The sequence below is a fragment of the Heterodontus francisci genome, chromosome 12, assembly GCF_036365525.1.
Source record: "Heterodontus francisci isolate sHetFra1 chromosome 12, sHetFra1.hap1, whole genome shotgun sequence".
NCBI classification, from domain to species: Eukaryota; Metazoa; Chordata; class Chondrichthyes; order Heterodontiformes; family Heterodontidae; genus Heterodontus; species Heterodontus francisci.
Genome location: NC_090382.1, coordinates 86,952,542 through 86,973,807, shown reverse-complemented (window position 1 = coordinate 86,973,807; position 21,266 = coordinate 86,952,542). Strand labels below are relative to the sequence as shown.

Below are 21,266 nucleotides of genomic sequence, written 5' to 3'. Positions count from 1 at the left end.
GTCTGACCTGGCGGTGAAGGGGACAAAGGATCGGTCAGCCCAGTTCCCAAAGAACATGGCCTCACTCTTGCCGTGGTTAACTTTGGCTCCCGAGGCCAGTTCAAACTGGTCGCAGATGCTGATAAGTCTGTGAACGAATAGCGGATCTGAGCAGAAGACGGCGACGTCGTCCATGTACAGGGAGGTTTTAATCTGAGTGACTCCGCTGCCAGAGATTGTCACCCCTCTTATGCCCACATCCTTCCTAAATAGACTCAGCAAAGGGTTCAATACAGCAAACAAAGAAGACAGGGGAGAGAGGACAGCCCTGTCAGACTCCAGATTGGATCGGGAAACTGTCTGATTCCCACCCATTGATTGACGCTGCGTTACTGATGTTTGTGTGGAGCAGTTTGATCCAATTGCAGATTCCCTCCCCAACCCCATTTTGGAAAGCACGTCCATCATGTAGGTGTGCGATATCCTGTCAAAATCCTTCTCCTGGTCCAGGCTGATGAGGCAGGTGTCCACCCTCCTGTCCCGTACATAGGCGATTGTATCCCTGAGTAGCACGAGCCTATCAGAGATCTTCCTGCTGGGTATAGTGCAGGTCTGGTGAATCACCAACTCCAGAGCAGACTTGATATGACTGGCGATGACTTTGGACAGAATCTTATAGTCAACATTAAACAGTGAGATGGGCCGCCAATTTCTGATTTCCGCCCTCTCCCCCTTCTGCTTGTAGATGAGGGTGATGATGCCTTTCCTCATGGATTCTGACATGCTGCCGGCCAGAAGCATACTCTCGTATACTTCCAGCAGGTCTGGGCCAACCCAGTTCCACAGGGCCGGATACAACTCAACTACTAAGCCATCGCTTCTGGGAGCTTTACTCATCTTGAAGGACTTGATGGCCTTTGTTAGCTTGTTCAGTCTCTCCCTCATGCTGTCATCTAAGACCTCTGTGATAGATGACAGGAAGGACTGGGAGGCTCTGCTGTCTGTGGGCTTCACGTCGTACAACCCAGCATAAAAGGATTTGCTGATCCTTAGTATGTCGGACTGCGAAGACGTTACCAAGCCATCCTGTTCCTTCAGGCTGCTTATCACAGAGCTCTCTCTTGTGTACCTTTTGGAAGAAGTAAAGCGAGCACGTCTCATCCTGCTCAATGGAGCGGGCTCTGGACCAGAAGATGATCTTGGATGCCTCCATAGCAAAGAGCGAGGCCTGCTGGCTCTTCACCTCATGGAGGTCCTCCTTGACCTCAATCCCCACCGACTGCAGCCGGAGCAGATTTTACATTCTTTTCTGGAGTCGGGACATTTCCCTCTGTCTTTTTCTCGCCCTTTGAACACCTTTGAAGATAAAAAACCTCTTGGTGTTCTCCTTGATCGCCTCCCACCAGTGAATTGGAGAGTCAAAGAGGGGTTTCACGGTTCTCCAATCTTTGTAATCCCTTTGAGTTCCTCAACGTTCTCTGCGGTTAGCAGTGTAGCAGTGAGCTTCCATGTCCCCCTGCTAACTCTTTGGTCATCCTGTAAGTGACAGTCAGCCAGTAAGAGGCAATGGTTGGAGAAGAACACCAGCTTGACGTCGGTGGATCTGAACCTGACAGCACGGGACTCAAATAGGAAGTCAATCCTGGAATGGGCAGACCCGTCTGATCTTGACCAGGTGTATCTACGCTGCGTTCCATCTGCAGGTTTGCTGAAGATGTCGTGCAGTTTGGCATCTTTTACTGTTTCCATTAAGAATCTGGACATAGCATCCAGTTTGCTGTTGTCACTGCTGGATTGTCCAGCTGCATCGATGATGCAGTTGAAGTCATCGCCTAGAATGACCAGCCTGCATGTCGCCAGCAACAGTGGGAGCTGCTGGAAGACAGTCAGCCGCTCGCTGCATTGAACCGGGGCGTACATGTTGATCAACCAGAGCGGAGCATTGTTGTACATTACATCTGCGACAAGGAGGTGACCGCCCACCACCTCCTTGCTGAAAATGTCGTGCAGCAAATATCTAAGGTTTGTTTTTACAAACCTTATGATTGTAATAGGCATAGTGTGATGACATTACTTGTGGTACTGAAACCTCTTTACATTAAAACAGTGGGGCGGAAATTAATATTTGATGTTCACTCTTTCCATTTGAGCAATTTAGAAATTGATTTGTTACTTGATCATTATAAAATGTTGCTGTTAATAAAGTGTGTTGTGACTTTTTAATCTGTCACTCAGTACACTACACATGATTATCATGTTAACTATTTTCCAGGATTCTGAGTTTGAACCAGAGAAATTCAACAGCACGATAACCTGTGAAAGTCCCAACAATGATCTCAACCAATTTAAGGGCTTTGTGTAAGTAAGGAACTTTTATTATTGCACCAGCATTATTTTACTGGTTTTTGATTTGATTTTGTGTTAACACAAACTAGCAATGCTTTTGGTTTTTTCAGAATTCATTGGTATGGTACAGAATTTACTAATCGGACCAAGCTTGTTCATGTTAATTGTGGGTCTGAGTGGATCCTCATGCTAATGTCTGGGTTTGCTTAGTTTATATATCTGAATGTAGACTTTAACTGGTAACCTCATAGGTGAGTAGTAGTAAAATAGCAGTAAACCGCTACGAAGTTAATAAAAAGGGAATGAAACCGGACGGACCACCCAGCATCGACCTAGGCACCGGAAACGACAACGGCAAACCCAGCCCTGTTGATCCTGCAAAGTCCTCCTTACTAACATCTGGGGGCTTGTGCCAAAGTTGGGAGAGCTGTCCCACAGACTGGTCAAGCAACAGCCTGACATAGTCATACTCACGGAATCATACCTTACAATGTCCCAGACACTGCAATCACTATCCCTGGGTATGTCCTGTCCCAACGGCAGGACAGACCCAGCAGAGGAGGTGGCACAGTGGTATACAGTCGGGAGGGAGTTGCCCTGGGAGTCCTCAACATCGACTCTGGATCCCATGAAGTCTCATGGCATCAGGTCAAACATGGGCAAGGTAACTTCCTACTGATTACCACCTACCGCCCTCCCTCAGCTGATGACTCAGTACTCCACCATGTTGAACACCACTTGGAGGAAGCACTGAGGGTGGCAAGGGCACAAAATGTACTCTGGGGGGGGGGGACTTCAATGTCCATCACCAAGAGTGGCTCGGTAGCACCACTACTGACTGAGCTGGCCGAGTCCTAAAGGACATAGCTACTAGACTGGGTCTGCAGCAGGTGGTGGGGGAACCAACACGAGGGAAAAACATACTTGACCTCGTCCTCACCAATCTGCCTGCTGCAGATGCTTCTGTCCATTATTGTATTGGTAGGAGTGACCACCGCACAGTCCTTGTGGAGACGAAGTCCCGCCTTCACATTGAGGATACCATCCATCGTGTTGTGTGGCACTATCACCATGCTAAATCGGATAGATTTTGAACAGATCTAGCAATGCAAAACTGGGCATCCATGAGGCGCTGTGGGCCATCAGCAGCAGCAGAATTGTACTCAACCACAGTCTGTAACCTCATGGCCCAGCATATCCCCCACTCTACCATTACCATCAAGCCAGGAGACCAACCCTGGTTCAATGAAGAGTGCAGGAGGGCATGCCAGGAGCGGCACCAGGCATACCTCACAATGAGGTCTCAACCTGGTGAAGCTACAGCACAGGACTATCTGCGTGCCAAACTGCGTAAGCAGCATGCGATAGACAGAGCTAAGCGATCCCATAACCAACGGATCAGATCTAAGCTCTGCAGTCCTGCCACATCCAGCCGTGAATGGTGGTGGACAATTAAACAATTAACTGGAGGAGGTGGCTCCACAAATATCCCCATCCTCAATGATGGGGGAGCCCAGCACATCAGTGCAAAAGATAAGGCTGAAGCATTTGCACCAATCAGCCAGAAGTGCCGAGTTGATGATCCATCTCGGCCTCCTCCTAAAGGACATAGCTTCTAGACTGGGTCTGCGGCAGGTGCTGGGGGAACCAACACGAGAGAAAAATATACTTGACCTCGTCCTCACCAATCTGCCTGCTGCAGATGCTTCTGTCCATGATTGTATTGGTGGGAGTGACAACCGCACAGTCCTTGTGGAGACGAAGTCCCGCCTTCACATTGAGGATACTCCTCCTCCTAGAGTCCCCAGCATCACAGATGCCAGACTTCAGCCAATTCGATTCACTCCGCGTGATATCAAGAAACGACTGAAGGCACTGGACACTGCAAAAGCTATGGGCCCTGACAATATTCCGGCAATAGTACTGAAGACCTGTGCTCCAGAACTTGCCGTGCCCCCAGCCAAGCTGTTCCAGTACAGCTACAACACTGGCATCTACCCTGCAATGTGGAAAATTGCCCAGGTATGTCCCATACACAAAAAGCAGGACAAATCCAACCCGGCCAATTACCGCCCCATCAGCCTACTCTCTATCATCAGTAAAGTGATGGAAGGTGTCATCAACAGTGCCATCAAGCAGCACTTACTTAGCAATAACCTGCTCAGTGACGCTCAGTTTGGGTTCCACCAGGGCCACTCAGCTCCTGACTTCATGACAGCCTTGGTTCAAACATGGACAAAAGGGCTGAACTCAAGAGGTGACAGTGACTGCCCTTGACATCAAGGCAGCCTTTTTGACCGAGTATGGCATCAAGGAGCCCTAGCAAAACTGAGGTCAATGGGAATCAGGGGGAAAACCCTCCGCTGGCTGGAGTCATACCTCGCGCAAAGGAAGATGGTTGTGGTTGTTGGAGGTCAATCATCTGCGCTCCAGGACATCACTGCAGGAGTTCCTCAGGGTAGTGTCCTAGGCCCAACCATCTTCAGCTGCTTCATCAATGACCTTCCTTCAATCATAAGGTCAGAAGTGGGGATGTTCGCGGATGATTGCACAATGTTCAGCACCGTTCGTGACTCCTCAGATACTGAAGCAGTCCGTGTAGAAATGCAGCAAGACCTGGACAATATCCAGGCTTGGGCTGATAAGTGGCAAGTAACATTTGCGCCACACAAGTGCCAGGCAATGACCATCTCCAACAAGAGAGAATCTAACCATCTCCCCTTGACATTCAACAGCATTACCATCACTGAATCTCCCACTATCAACATCCCAGGGGTTACCATTGACCAGAAACTGAACTGGAGTAGCCATATAAATACCGTGGCTACAAGAACAGGTCAGAGGCTGGGAATCCTGAGGCGAGTAACTCACCTCCTGACTCCGCAAAGCCTGTCGACCATCTACAAGGTACAAGTCAGGAGTGTGATGGAATACTCTCCACTTGCCTGGATGGGTGCAGCGCCAACAACACTCAAGAAGCTCAACACCATCCAGGACAAAGCAGCCTGCTTGATTGGCACCCCATCTACAAACATTCACTCCCTCCACCACCAATGCACAGTGGCAGCAGTGTGTACCATCTACAAGATGCACTGCAGCAATGCACCAAGGCTCCTTAGACAGCACCTTCCAAACCCGCGACATTTACCAACTAGAAGGACAAGGGAAGCAAATACATGGGAACAGCACCACCTGCAAGTTCCCCTCCAAGTCACACACCATCCTGACTTGGAACTATATCGCCATTCCTTCACTGTCGCTGGTCAAAATCCTGGAACTCCCTTCCTAACAGCACTGTGGATATATCTACCCCAAATGGACTGCAGCGGTTCAAGAAGGCAGCTCACCACCACCTTCTCAAGGGCAATTAGGGTTGGGCAGTAAATGCTGGCCTAGCCAGCGTTGCCCACATTCCATGAATGAATTTTTAAAAAATTTCAATATTGGGCAATCGGATGCAGGTTTGGCTCTCGAATTCTGCAGGCAGCAAGTTCCAGCTTTCCACTTGCTGCTGTAAGTTCAAAGTATTTCCTTCTCAAAGGGAGAGAGGAAGGATATTTATGTATTATGTATATGTGTGTGTGGGGCAGCCATAAAGGCGGGGCTAAAGTGTGGCGAGTCGAAGGGACTTCGCAGTTGGCAGGAAAAAAGACACGAGCGCAAGGGGAGAGCCAACTGTGTAACAGCCCCGACAACCAATTTTTTCTGCAGCACCTGTGGAAGAGTCTGTCACTCTCGTATTGGCCTTTATAGCCACTCCAGGCGCTGCTCCACAAACCACTGACCACCTCCAGGCGCTTACCCATTGTCTCCTGAGACAAGGAGGCCAAAGAAGAAGAAGATATGTGTGTGTATATTTAATTACACATATTATGAAAGAGTAGAAAAAATATATAAGTGGTGGTACATTTATGCATACCTCTAATATCTGATGTGCTTGAGATTTTTAAAGCCAGTCATATCACTGTCACTGAGCACTTGCCCACATGAAAGAAGGGGATGTTGAGAGCTCGACAACCTTGGGTGATGCTTATTCATATCTTAGCTGCTAGGTCACTATGCCCCAAACTGTTTATCTACTGTCAACATTGCAGGCATCGAATACATGGATGAGATGAAAAAATATTTTAAAAAAAAAATAATAGTCCAAATCCAGGAGATGGATCTCAATGGAACATGCTTTTGAAAACTGAGTCAGATTTTCTCTTAGCAATAGGTTACAATTGACCTTTTGTTTTAATGAGTATTAATTTTAAGAAGGAGTAAAAAAATGGCTGGTTTAATTTTAATTGTGGGTGGTTTTGCTTTGCAGGGAAAACCCTGAAAATAGGATTGGCTTCAATAAAGACAGCCTCTTACTTCGAGGCTGCACCATCCGGAACACTAAAGTTATTGTGGGAATAGTTGTATATGCAGGTATGTAGTACGAATTATTTATTATTCCTATGAAGTTAGTCTCTTGGGTTCATAAGCATGAGGTGGGAGCACCATTATTCAAAAAGCAGTTGAAGGGAGACTACTGTGACCTAGTTTATTCGGCAGTAAAGGGCCTCTTCCAGCAATGAGATTTTGAACAAGTGCCTGCAGATTCGTATTGCAAAATTGCTAAATCAAAAAAGAGAGAACTACTTGCATTCATATAGGACTTTTTACGACCTTGAGACGTACAAAATAATAATCTAGAGAGTGGAAGTGCAGATCCCAACCTGGCAAGTAATCATTTTAACCTAAATCCTAACTTGTCAACAGCAGAGTTTTTTTTAAAAAAACATCTGGAAATAAAGAGCATCAGTAAGAGTGGCCATGAACATGTCAGACTGTCATAAAAATTGTCCTTCAGGGAAAGAAACCTGCTATCCTTACCCATTCTAGCCTGTATACGACTCCAATCACACATCAACATGATGGATTTGTGCCCTCTGAAATGGTCTAGCAAGCTTCAATATACCAGGGCAACTAGGGATGGGCAATAAATGCCAACCATGCCAATGACACCCACACCTTGAGAATGATTTTTTTTTTAAAGGAGTCATTGGAAGATGATTACTGGGGCTGAATTTTCATTTTGGGGTTGGGACCCCAACATCGAGAGAAATTTCGGGTCTTGACCCCACACTGTGTTGTCTGACGCGTGACGTGATTTTGAAGGAGATGACCAATCAGTGACAAGAGGGCAAGCTAGCTATTCAGTGAAGGACGGTGGCTGAGCGCTCAACACTGGAGGGCCATTGGGATGCCCTCCAGCACTGAGAGGGCAACAGCCTTACCGTCAGAGGTGGGCACTCGTGATGTAGATAGGAGAAGGAGAGAGAGGGCGCCTCAAGATGGGGATTTCCTCTGAGCACACTTCACCATTTTTCAAATAAAAAAGGGGCAACAGCTACGTGACAGCCATTCTGAATGGGGTACCCCTCCACAGGGCGGCCCCTGGCGGCAGCTTTGGCCATCTCGGTATGTCGACTGTAGAGGTGGAGGGTAGTGGGGGGTTCACACTGATGCAACCCCCCCCCCCTCCCCGGTCATGGAGTCATTACAGTGCAGAAGGAGGTCATTCAGCCCATCCAGTCCATGTTGGCTCTCAGTACAGCACTTCCCTGCTCTATCCCAGTAGCCCCGCAAGTTTATTTCCCACAGGTGCACATCCAGTTTCCTTTTTGAAATCATTGATTGTTTCCGCTCCTCCATCCTCATAGGCAGTGAATTCCAGGTCGTTACCACTCGCTTCATTAAAAAAAAGTTCTTCCTCACATTCCCCCTACATCTCTTGTCCAAAACCTTAAAACTGTGTCCCCTATTTCTTGTACCATCAGCTAATGGGAACAGCTTTTCTTTGTTTACCTTATCTAAGCCTGTCATAATCTTGTACACCTCAATCAAATGTCCCCTCAGTCTCCTTTGCTCCAAGGAGAACAACCTCAACTTCTCCAACCTAACCTTGTTGCAAAATCCTTCATCCCTGGAACCATTCTGGTAAATGTCCCCTGCACCCTCTCAAGGACCCTTACATCCTTTCTGAAGAACTGGACACAATACTCCAGTTATGGCCTATATAGAGCTTTACAAAGGTTCAGCATAACTTCCCTGCTTTTGTATTCAATGCCTCTATTTATGAAGCCAAAGATCCCATATGCTTTGCCAGCTATTCTCTCAATATGTCCTGCTAACTTCAAAGATCTGTGCACATGAACCCCACAGGTTTCTCTATCCATGTACACTTTTTAGAACTGTGCTATTAAGTATATATTGCCTCTCCCTATCCCTTCTGTTAAAATTCATCACTTCTGTATTAAATTCCGTCCACCGCGTGTCTGCCCATTCTGCTAGCTTATCTATATCCTGTTGCAGTCAATTGGTATCATTGACACTGCCTGCCACACCTCCATCTATCATCAGCAAATTTTGAAATTTTACCCTGTGTATCAAAATCCAAGTCATTTACATACATCAAAGAAAGCAGTGGTCCAAGCACTAACCCTTGGGATCACCACTGTCTACCATCCTCCAGTCTGAAAAACAACCATTTACCGTGACTTTCCGTAAGCCAACTTTTTTATTCAAGCTGACACTGACCCTCCTATTCCATGAGACTCAATTTTTTTAACCTGTCTTTTATGTGGTACTTTGTCAAATGTTTTCTTAAAATCCATACAGACAACATCCGCTGCAATCCCCTCATCAACCTTCTGTTACTTCATCAAAAAAATTCAATTCGATTTTCAAGCATGACCTGCCTTTAACAAATCCATGCTGGCTATCCTTAAAAAATCTCAAATCTCTCCAAAAGCTTGTTGACATTTTCCCTGATTATTGTTTCTAAAACCTTACCCACCATTGTTGATAAACTGACCAGCCTATAGTTACTAGGAATGTCCTTACACTCTTTCTTGAGTAAGGGTGTCACATTTGCCACTCTCCAATCCTCTGGCACCTCTCCCCCTATCTCGGGAAGATTGGAAAATTATGGCAAGCCTTGCCGCTATCTGCACTCCCACTTCCTTCGGCATCTTGGGATGCAAGCCATCTGGACCAGGCGACTCTAAGCACACCAGCCTTTCCAGTACATCCTATCAATTTTCACCCTATCCATTAAATCTACCATCTCTGCTTCTACTGATATTTTGTCAGCATTCTCTTCCTTAGTAAACATCGATACAAAGTACTCATTCAGGATTCTCGCCTTTTCCTGCATCTTCAGGACTATATCACCCATTTTGTCCCTAATTGGTCTCACCCCTCCTTTTACTACCCACTTACTATTTACTTGTAGGTACAGGCAAAAGTGTTCCCTTTTATGTTGTCATGCAGTCCTCCACCTGCCAAGAATGAGGCATATTAATTTCATAATATGAACAATAGTTTTACAAAGTGACTCCTGACAATGCAGCAGCCTGCTGATGTCATCAGAGTTCTCCTGAACACATTTCAGAAATTCCTCCCCCTCCTTACACTTTTTTCTAAAATTATACCAATCAATATTTGGGTAATTAAAGTCCCCCACTATCAATACTCTATAGTTCTTGCACATCTCTGTGATTTCCCTCCAGATTTGCTCCCCTATCTCTCTCACTATTTGAAAGCCTATAGAATACTCCTAGTAATGTGATCATATCTTTTTTGCTTCTCAACTCTAACCAAATGGATTCTGTCTTTTCCCCCTGAAGGACATCTCCCTTTCCAACACTACAATGTCTTCCCAAATCAATACTGCCACCCCACCTCTCTTTTGTCCTTCCCTATCTTTTCTGAGCAGTTTGAATCCTTGAATATTCTGTGCCCAGTCCTCGCCATTTTTAAGCCACATTTCCATCATTGCTAATACATGATATTCCCACACAACTATTTGCACTTGTAGCTCAGAAACCTTATTCATCACACTTTGTGCATTTACAGACATGCATTGTAAACCTGTCTTTGTAGTCCCTCTTAGTCTGCTATCTAATATGGTACTACTTCCTTCTCTAGTACTATCCAATGCACCTCATTTCTCTTTTCTAGTTCTATTAGCTGGTGCCCATGACCCTGCCAATTTAGTTTAAACCCTCCCCAGCCACACTAACAAACCTCCCCACAAGGACATTGGTCCCAGTCCTGTTGAGGTGCAACACATCCCTTTTGAATAAGTTCCTTCTGCCTCAGTTCTGGTCCCAATGTCCCAAGAATCTGAAGGCCTCCCTCCTGCACCATGCCTTAAGCCATGCATTTATCCTCCCTATCTTCCTATTTCTACTCATGCCAGCATGTGGCATTGGCAGTAATCCAGAGAATACTACCCTAGCTCCTGAAAATCTGACCGTAGGACCTCAATACCTACTTTCTCTATGTTATTGGTACCAACATGTACCACAGCTTCTGGCGCACCCCCTTTCCCCTGCAGAATATTCTGCACCCTCTCCGTGATGTCCTTTACCCTGGCACTATGGGGACAACACACCATGGGGACAACGCACCATGTTGGACTCATGATGATGCAGAAATTCCCCTAAGTATGAAATCTCCTATAGCAGCTGCATTTCTACTCTTTGCTGCTCTTTCCTGTGCAGTCCCTTGCCCATTGGTTCCATGGTCTGAACTGCACTCCTTCAAGGTGTTGTCATTTTCAACAGTCCTCCGAAGTTGAGTACTGGTTTTGAGAGTGGCACACATCCCAAAGATTTCTGCACCTCCTGTCTCTTCCTACTCTTCCAGATGGCCACCCATTTAGTATCCTGAACTCTCATCGCCTGTGGGTGATCACCTCCTGGAACGTACGATCCAGGAAACTCTCCTGCTCCCTGATACTCTGCAGTGACTCCAGCTGCCCCTCAATCCTGGAAATCCCGAGCTCGAGCTCAAGTAGCTGGAGACACGTACTACACACATGTCCTAAAGTTCCCACATGGCACAGGAATTGCAAGCAACAGGTCTCAGCTGCCCATCCATGATCGAAAAAAAAAATCTCTATTCCCTCTTTTAGAATTTAGTTAGAACCTTGTTTAAACTATTAATTTTAATTAATGCCTCTAGACCTGCTCTATGCGAATACTCATTAATTTCCTTAGTGTTATACTGATCCTAATTTAAATTTTATTAATTAGTTTAAATGGCTAAGCTATAAATTTTGTATCATACTTTATAGGGTCCCGGTCCTAGTGTAAACTGCTGCCCTCGTTCTGTAAAAAAAAAACCTAATACTCACCAACCAATCACTTACCTGCTGTCCTCTGATGTCACTCCTTGCTGTTTTGGAAATACAACAATCAGGTCTGCACTGTTCCTCCACGCTCTGTCTTTCTCTCTCTCTCTTATCCTCTGCCGCTACTGCTGGTGTCTCTGATCAGACCCACGCTGTCCAATCTGGAAAATTCCAGTTGGCCACAGAACATTGGCCTTACTAAACCCTTTAATTGCCTTAATAGGCTGCTCGCCGCTTGCAGGCAGGCAACCGTCACCCTGTTAAACTTCCTCTACCAAAATGCGTGGAAGTCGGGAACATGCTGTCAAACCGGAATCCTGCTCTCCCATGCCAATTTTCCGGCCTGCCCCCTCCAGTCCCACCTCCAACATGAATCAAAAATTCTGCCCCTAATGTCACTTCACCACTGCAATGCCACATCTTAATATTAGGGAACAGGTTCATTCTATAAAGCTGTAACTGTGATTGTTCACATCAATTCTCGACATCTATTTCATTACAGAAACTGAAGCTGCATTTTATGGCCTATCCACGATGATTTATGCTCATTATGCAAAAGCTGTTTTATAATCAATACAATGGTATGCAGTGTTAAAAACTAGAAAATGTTAGAAATACACTGCAGGTCAGTCAAGAGAAAATACATTTTGGGTGTCCACCCTTCCTTTGCTCCGATGAAGGGTACACATCCAAACTTAACCTGTCTTTTCTCAAGTGGCATGGGTTTATGTGCTCTTTGGTATATTTGCATAATGAATAAAGAAAATATTCTTGCTCATTAGCATGAACCCAGATGGAGGGTGAAGTTTTATTTAGCATATTGTTACGACCAGGTGAGAAAGAGGTCTAGGGTTCACTTTCAGCCTTCACCTGGTGTTACTGCAACAGGGTTTAATTTTTAAACACACTGTGTTTTTAGCTCCTCCTTGGTGAACTCTTGTTCACCGCTTTCCAATTATAAAGCAAAGAAACCAGCACGACAGGTTTTCTCTGGTATAAAGAAGAAAAGTGACATTTATTAAACTTGAACTCTAATTCCATTAACGCCTACGGATACATGACGCGCCCACGCTAGCATGCATATGTGATACACACATGCAGATAGGGACAGAAAAGAGCAGAAGAAAAATAAAATGAAAAAGGTTGAGGCAATATCTGAAGAGTCGTCGTTACGGTTCTTCGAGCTCACTGTAGCGTTCTTGGTTTTATGTAGATCTTGCTTTTCGTTCGGGCCCAGTATTCTTCTTAAACCTTGTTCACTGTAGGAGACCTTTCTCTCTTGGGGTTCATGTGTCTTCAGTGGGTTTTGGAGTCCCATGAGAAAGAGATGGGAGCAGACAGGAGAGGCTGTGGCGAGCCATCCAGGAGAGGCCTTTTCAATCTAGGAGCAAACTGCTTTCTGCCGACTCTCAGTTCAACCTGCACAATTCAGAAACCCCCAGATTGCTAAGCAAGTTAGTCATGTGACTAACTGGTCTGACCATGTCTTGGTTCTCTGTATTGTATGTCAGGGAATGGTCCTTTGTCCTTTCCAAGTACTGTCTGTTAATATGCAAATGTCTTTTTCCAGCTAAGGTCTGGATGTCCTTGGAACAGGTCTTCTCTTCTTCCCAGCAAAAATTTGAAATTTAATGTCCATGTGGTGAAATCAATAATGCCTCATCCTTGGCAGGTGGGGGCCTGCATGACAGTATTATCTGCTGTAGTGATGGATATGCTTTAGCTTCAGTTGTGGGCAGTGCAAAGAGACTGTACTTCTGCGGATAATGAAAATCACCTTCAAAAACCATGACAATGACACAACAGTACTTAAGCCAAGTATTGTGTTAGTGATTGACAACGTGCTAAAGCAGCATTTGGACTGAAAATGCCATTCATATAAATAAAAGCAAAATACTGCAGCTGCTGGAAATCTGAAATAAAAACAAAGTGCAGGTCTGACAGCATCTGTAGAGAAGCAGAGTTAACGTTTCAGACCTTTCATCAGAACTGGCAAAGGTTAGGAAAGAATTAGGTTTTAAGCAAGTGAAGAGGGTGGTTTGTGGAACACTGCAACAGGCCAAGGAAAGAAACACCACCCCCCACCCCCCTCACCACCCCGCCTCCCCCCCCCCCCCCCCCCATCGCTCTCATGCCCACATTTCTGTCCTTGGTCTGCTGCAGTGTTCTAGTGAACATCAACGCAAGCTCGAGGAGTAGCAGCTCATCTTTCGATTAGGCACTCTACAGCCTTCCGGACTGAAGATTGAGTTCAATAACTTCAGAGCATGACCAGCCTTTTTATATTTTTCTATTTTTTAAATTTAATTTTAGTTTTTAACCATGTGCTTGTTTACATGTGGACAGAGCTGCTCATTATTCTGCCATTAACACGCTCTCTGGACTAATGCTTTGTCTTTCACCACAAGCATTAACACACTCTTTGCCTTTGTCCTATGACAGCTTTGTTATTTAATCTCTCCTGCCCTCAGCCTTATCACGCACCTTCGCCTTTGTTCTCTTCCCCACCAACCACCACCCCTCTTTACTTGCTTAAAACCTAATTCGTTTCTAACCTTTGCCAGTTTTGATGAAAGGTCACACACCAGAAACGTTGGCCGGAATTTTACGCCGCCCCAGCAGATTGGATGGTGGCGTGGGGCAGCATAAAATTGAGCGGCAGGCTCCGGGAAGCCAACCCGCCCCGATTCCGCCTCCGGACAAGTTTACGGTGGTCAGGCGGGGGGGGGGGGGTGGAAAACGGCCCGCCCGCCCGAGGCCAATCAAGACTCTTAAGTGGCTACTTAAGGGCCCTCGCCCGCCTCCACGGGTATAACAGGCATGGCAGTTGGGCACAGGGTGCCCGATTGAGGGCCGCCCCCGCCTCCCAGCCCACCCCCGGGACCCAGGACAGCCCGTCCCCCCAAAGGACCACTTCAACCTCACCAGGGAAGGACCAGTCCCCCTGGTGAGGCATGCCCTTACTTACCTTCCCTCCTCTATCCATGGTGTTGGCTTGGCTGCAGTCCCAGCAGTGGCCATCACTCCCGGTGGCGGTGCTGGGACTAAGAGCTGCCAGCAGCTCACTGAGGCGGGACCTTCTCCCTCAAGTGGGTGGAAGTCCCGCCTTGGAACAATTAAATCCTGAAGATCCATAAAATATGGGACGGATCCCCAGGCTAGGCGGAAGCGGGTTCGCCACCGACTTTTGCGTCGGAGTCTGGCTCCCATCTATTAACTGTAAAATTCCGGCCGTTATCTCTGCTTCTCTCTCCACAGATGCTGCCAGCACTTTCTGTTTGTATTTATGTTTCTATTCATGTGCCCATTGGCTGTATCTGTAGCTAGCATTAACTGGGACTTATAGGTTAAACCAATCTGAAATCGTGAAATAAAGTCCAATACACAAACTGCAGCTGAAGTTCTATCTGATATATGCTGATTCCTAACAGTTTTTTAATATGCATTTTTCAGGTCATGACACCAAAGCCATGCTTAATAACAATGGGCCTTGCTGCAAGAAGAGTACATTGGAGAGGAGACTGAACACTAATGTTCTGTGCTGTGTGGGCCTGCTGGTGATTATGTGTTCTGTAGGAGCATTGGGTAAGATGTGCAAGGTGACAACCTTCGATTTAGTTGCTGTAACTGGAATGGTGCAAATGAGAATGGTTTATTGATATTGAAATGGGTTGCAATTGATGGAATAAATTAAACCTAATTACAACAGTGAATGATGATATTTATAGTGCTGCCCTAACTCGCACCAAGTTCACTTCGCCTATTACTCCTGTGCTTGTTAATCTACATTGGCTTCTGGTCAAGCAACGCTTTGATTTTAAATCCCTCCGTGGCTGCGCCCCTCTCTCTCTCTCTACTCTCCTCCAGCCCCACAACCCTCTGACACATCTGCCTCCTCTAATACTAGCCTCTTGCGCATCTCCGTTGGTGGGCGTGCTTTCAGCTGCTTTGGTCCTAAGCTCTGGAATTATCTCCCTAAATGTCTCTGTCTCTCTCTACCTCACTTTCCTCCTTAAAGACACTTCTTAAAATCTACTTCTTTGACCAAGCTGTTGATCAACTGCCCTGATATCTCCTTATGTGGCTTGGTGTCACACTTTACTTTATAATGCCTCTGTGAAGCACCTTGGGATGTTTTATTACATTAAAGGCACTATACAAATGTAAGTTGTTGTTGTTGACTGTGTTACAACAAAACTCTCATGACCACACATAGTTCATACATAAAGTTTCAAGATAGATTATCCCTCAGTAAAATTGTAATTAAAATGCTGCATAAAACTTAAAATATGAAGCAACCTATTTGCTGTATCATTCTTGTTTGGGCATGGCAAGGCATTCTCATTTGTGTACCTTTTACGGTATACATTCTTACATTACATGTATTGCCTTTCACATAATAGCCAAGATCCATACCATTGAAAATGACAAGTTTTAATGAGGAAAGCCAGTGAGACAGATTGCAAAACCTATAGAAATTAACAGGTCTATTTGTTTACAGTGAGGCAGATTCCAGTCCTATTCAAATGAATAAACCTGTGTTTATTTACAGAGACAGCAGGCAAAGCCTACCTCAATAAATAAAGTTTGCCTGTTTATCCTCGGTGATGCAAAAACTTGTTGAATGGAGTGAGTTGGGCAATATTTGGTTCAAATTTTCAGATGGTAGAGTTGAGTCTTATTGAAAAGAAATGAAACCTGACACACTACTTCCAGTGTCAGGAAGATTTATTGTATTTACCCTAACACTGGGGATTGATGTGAGGCTGAGTGTGTATCATTCACTTTACTTACCCTGACACTGGAGGAATTTGATTTGAAGTAGATAGGAAAACATGGCAGCAGGTTAAAGAACATCATATTGCCAGTGCTAAGACACATTATGGGTACTGTTATGATATAGCAACAGAAAATATTCAATGTGAAATTGGTAGCATTGACAGCATCTGTTGTGATAACCTATATTGAAAAATGAAAATAAACTATTATCCCTTATTAAAAATTTCCAAAGTGTGTGTTCCATCTTCGACGAGCCACTGTTTTTATCTATTTTATTCCTTTTTATGGAAAAAATATCAATAACTTGCCAACATACCACTTTAGTTGGTGATTTGTTTTCTGTAACAGAATATTTATATATTTTACCCCAGGCCACAGTATTTGGGTTGGAACCTTCCCTTCATGGCCTCCATTTGAACTCCCAGACAAGAGTGGCAACTTCATTTCAGCCGCCGTGTCTGGATTCTACATGTTTCTGACAATGGTGATACTGCTGCAGGTAAATTAGATCAATCACTGGCTGTTATTTTGCCTGAATCTGTTTATATGCTTGGTGTGCTGTTCAGAACCATTTGAAACCTGAGAGTGCTCAAACAAGCAATGCAGTCACTTTCTTGAGATTCAAAATATCAACATATTTTATGTTTTTGATATTGTTAAATGATTGCAAGGTGTAGGTACAATGTAAATCTGAATTCAAACTATGATCTAAATTAAGAGTGAATATAAATCAGGTTTAAATTGATAGGGGACACATCAATAAATACAGTAGTTTGTGGGTACAATATATATGTATGACTGAGGTGCCTTGGCTTAAACACAAACAAAAACAATGCAGATTTAGGCCACTGGTTACACAAAATATACTGTACACTTAAGTCGTCACTTTATCTGCTCACTGACACTGCAGTTTTAATTAGGAAGTTGTTTTGAAGTGCTGTTACTTAGCCCCATCCTGGCAGCCTGAGAACAGTGAATGTTATCAGTTTGCTAGTAACCATCAGCTCTCTTGTTCAGTTTGCACTTTGCTCGACTGAATGACATTGTTTAAAATAAGACTCTGAATTCAAATTCCGGTGACAGCCTGTGTTGTCTGTAAGACCAGCTATTTACTGTTGCAATACAAATGTATTTATTATGAATATATTATGAACAAATAATTTACAGTATGTTATAGTCTGTAATTAAAACCAGTGTGATTAACTGTCAGGCACATGACTCTGTGGAAAACATGGAGCGGAGGGTTTGGCATGTGCTTGCAGGAGTGCACAGAAAATAGATCAGGCATTTCCCAACGAGGGGCAGGATTTTCTTCTCCTGCCCCGGGAGCGGCAGTGGGCATGAATCCTCCTCATGGCGGCCTAGGATAATGAGCCAGTTGGGCCCCCCAGCCCCCAATCACATGGAGGGGGTGGGCTTTCCGACGCTGGCAATGGCACAGCTGCCTGTGTACAGGCGTTGGTGCCATTTTTAAAGGGCAGCTAGCCCTGCTGGGTCATTTAAATTTTTAAAGGGTTACTGCCACCCACCCTTCCCAGTACCCCTGATAAATCTATCACCCTTCCCCCCCCCATAATCATTAAATTCAACATTTGCCATCTTCCCCCCCCCCCCCCCACCCAAAATACTTACCTTTAACACTTGTCCTTTCAACCCCCCAAACCGATCAAAGTGCAAAGGTCTCCCCTTCCCACCCTCTCCTACTCTAGTAATTTGTATTACAGCCGGTTTCCATCTACGCCCACCCCCCCCCCCCCCCCCACCCACTGCACTAAAACCTATAAGTTCCCTCCTTCCCCACCACGGGGAATCTTACACCGCCAGCCCCCCCCCCCCACCACCATGGAGCCCGACATCGGGATCTCAATAAAATCCCGGCTAAGGAAGGTGAAATAATTATCCCAGGGCCATTATCTTTCTTCTCCAACTGGAACTGGAAGTTTGTGAGGTTCTAGATGATTTCAGAACACTATTAAAGGTGAATTATGAGCAGGTTACCAGGTTGCTGCCTCGACTGAATTCAGGAGATCCAATGGGGTACAAATGGTAGAAAATAACCTTAAAAAAAACAAGAAGGCAGTACCTTCACAAATAGAATTATACATTTGAGAATATTCAGTATTGTTCCCTTTATGTCAAATCTATGTGAAAATGCTGATCTCTGAGTTATTTTTGCTTCTATTGGCAGGTGTTAATCCCTATTTCTTTATACGTTTCCATTGAGCTTGTAAAGTTGGGTCAGATATTCTTCATACAAAACGATGTTGATCTGTACGACGAAATTACCAACACGCGCCTGCAGTGCCGAGCTCTGAATATCACTGAGGACCTCGGTCAGATACAATATATCTTTTCTGATAAGACAGGAACCCTCACTGAAAACAAAATGGTCTTCCGTCGCTGCACCATCATGGGCACAGAGTTCCAACATGATGAAAATAGTGAGGATTACAACCATATCAACATCAACATAATCAATGAAATAGAACAGAGATTAAAAGTACATAGTTTTTAAAATTTAATCTCTGTTACTCAGGAGATTAAATGGGTTGCAAATAATTCAAGAAAGAGTAGATGGTACATGATCTGCTGATACAATTTGAAAGGTTAAGCCAGTTATTAATGGCAGTGCCATCAGATATATAGTTCTTAATGATAGTTGTTTGGAGTCATTTGGAGATAAATGTGCTTGTCTTTTTCCCTAATCCCAAATTTCTGATGAACTGTACCCACTACTTCACCAATGTGGCATTTCTAGTTCACGCATCAGTCAACCTTGTGGTACGTCTAAGTAATGTTAAAAGTTCAATGCCAATGTTGATCGCATTGTGGCAAATGAACAGAATTAAGACTGACCCAAGTTCAGTTCACTTAAGGCAGTATAGCTAATTGGGAAGAGAGAAGCCATTAATCTTACCTGGATAGACACATGTTTCAATGTGTTAATCTGCTACGGCACTCACTCCATAGCCTATAGTGTTTAATCAAAGTGGATACAGTTCAACTATCATGAACTTTTTTTCATTATTTTCCTGATGTATTTTCATTTAGCAAAGCGATTATCTACACGCAGAGAGCTGGACTCGTATGTTGAAAATGGGCCACATTTACAGAAGACAGGCTCTGTAACCAATCTCCAGAGTAACACGTCCAACCTAAGGCAGAAGAGCATAAGGTGTACGCAGCGATCGCAAAGCATCTGTTACCAGCAGCAGTTCACCGATTTCAAAAGCTGTAAGAAGTCAGTGATGCATTGCAGTAGCTTCTCCTCCCAGGGAGTGGCATTCAGCAGTCCAATAGTAAGTAGAGGAGTTGTATTTGCATAAATAAAAACAAGAAATGCTGGAAATACTCAGCAGGTCTGGCAGCATCTGTGGAGAGAGAAACAGAGTTAACGTTTCAGGTCAGTTCAAGTCAGACCTGAAACGTTAACTCTGCTTCACTCTCCACAGATGCTGCCAGACCTGCTGAGTATTTCCAGCATTTCTTGCTTTTATTTCAGATTTCCAGCATCTGCAGTATTTTATTTGTATTTGCATAAATTCTGGTTGGAGCAAATTTCTCACATTTTTCTTCCATCTTGGGAATGCTTTATAGTCTAAGACCTGTGAGAAACAATGTTTAAATTAAAGTTATAAATGAATTTGTTCAATGTCTGTCTGCGCTGAGTGAGCAAACCAGAGGTGAGGCAGCTGTAAGTGTGCTACGAGCAGCCTCAATGCTCCTGGGTTAGGAAAGAGAAAGTCATCAAGGTTCCTATACTTGACAATACCCAATAATTCCTCCTGAAACTACAAATGTATCAATGTTAAATAAGGACAGAATTGAACTTTCCTGTGATGCCCCAGTGGTCAATTGACTACCTAACATTCATTTTTAAGACTTGTACTAGGAAGTAACCAATGCTGATGGGACCATTCCCTTGCAAGCAGTCAATGCCTTTTAGAAAGGAGGGGAGTAAAACTGATTTTCAAAACAAAGTTACAAATGTACAGTTTACCATTCAGTTTCGGCAGGTTGCACCACAAGAGTTCTGGGATGTCGAGTCACAGGTTAAATTCTTCAAATGCTGGTCTCAATTATGATCAGGAAAACACTGGGCTGGATTTTATAGGGTCCCCGATTCTGGGAACAGTGATGGGGTGGGGGCAGCATGGCGATCACTACAGATGAGGCCCACCACCGACCCCCACGCCAGCAGGGCCTGACCCGATTTCAACTGAGGCAGAGAGGCCTCATGGCGGCACCCCCCCCACCACCCCTGGCCACTTGGCAACGGGACCATGATTTCCGTATGTAAATAACTTAACCTATGTGAATTAATGAAGGTCCTGTTACCTTCTGATTTGCCGCACTGATCTTCATCCTGGCGGCCGGCACTGCCACATCTTCGAATCCCTGTCCAGGGAAACGAGGCACAACACCTGTGGGGAGGGGGGAGGAGGTACTTTTCTCAGTACAGGAGGGGGGGGGGGGGAGCGGGGTCAAACTTACCTGATTGGTCGAGGGGGTGATGGGAAGGGGTAACGGACAAAGTTTCTGAACTTTGGAGTAGGGGGGAAGGTCATATAATCAAGGTAAGTATTTTGGGGGAGGAAGGGCAGGAATGACGTGCATTGATATTGGGGGGGTGGGTGGTAGGAGAGGACCTGGAAAGATTTTTATTTACTTTAAATTACCGGTCTCTTTAAAAAAAAATTCACTTGTCATTTTGGGCTCTAAGTCCTTTAAAAATGGTGCCTGTGCAGAGGCGCTGGATGCCGTTGCCAGGGGCAGCTTGCCCGCCCCCTCCACCTCATTGGGGGGGGTGTGGCTGCCCTGGCCATGCTAATGAGCTGCCGGGTTTGGAATCGCGGTGGCTCCGTGACAGGCGCCCCGTGTGTGCAGGCCGCCATTTTTTTCATCCATGGCTGTTGGTTGCCCCGTTCACTTAGGTCTCAGATGTCCTGTTCCCATGCAGTGCCATTACCAATTCACGCTTTCAGCAACC

At 45.0% G+C, this 21,266-nt stretch overlaps 1 protein-coding gene across 1 annotated transcript in view; it reads left to right on the top strand.

Annotated features, from left to right (window-relative positions):
• Window positions 1–21,266, top strand: part of atp10b (ATPase phospholipid transporting 10B) — a 443,112-nt gene that overhangs the window by 335,483 nt on the left and 86,363 nt on the right. Inside the window, 6 exon segments of the mRNA XM_068043811.1 lie at window positions 2,252–2,337; window positions 6,638–6,741; window positions 14,951–15,082; window positions 16,648–16,775; window positions 18,465–18,717; window positions 19,328–19,575. Of these exon segments, the coding sequence (XP_067899912.1) occupies window positions 2,252–2,337; window positions 6,638–6,741; window positions 14,951–15,082; window positions 16,648–16,775; window positions 18,465–18,717; window positions 19,328–19,575 (951 nt within the window).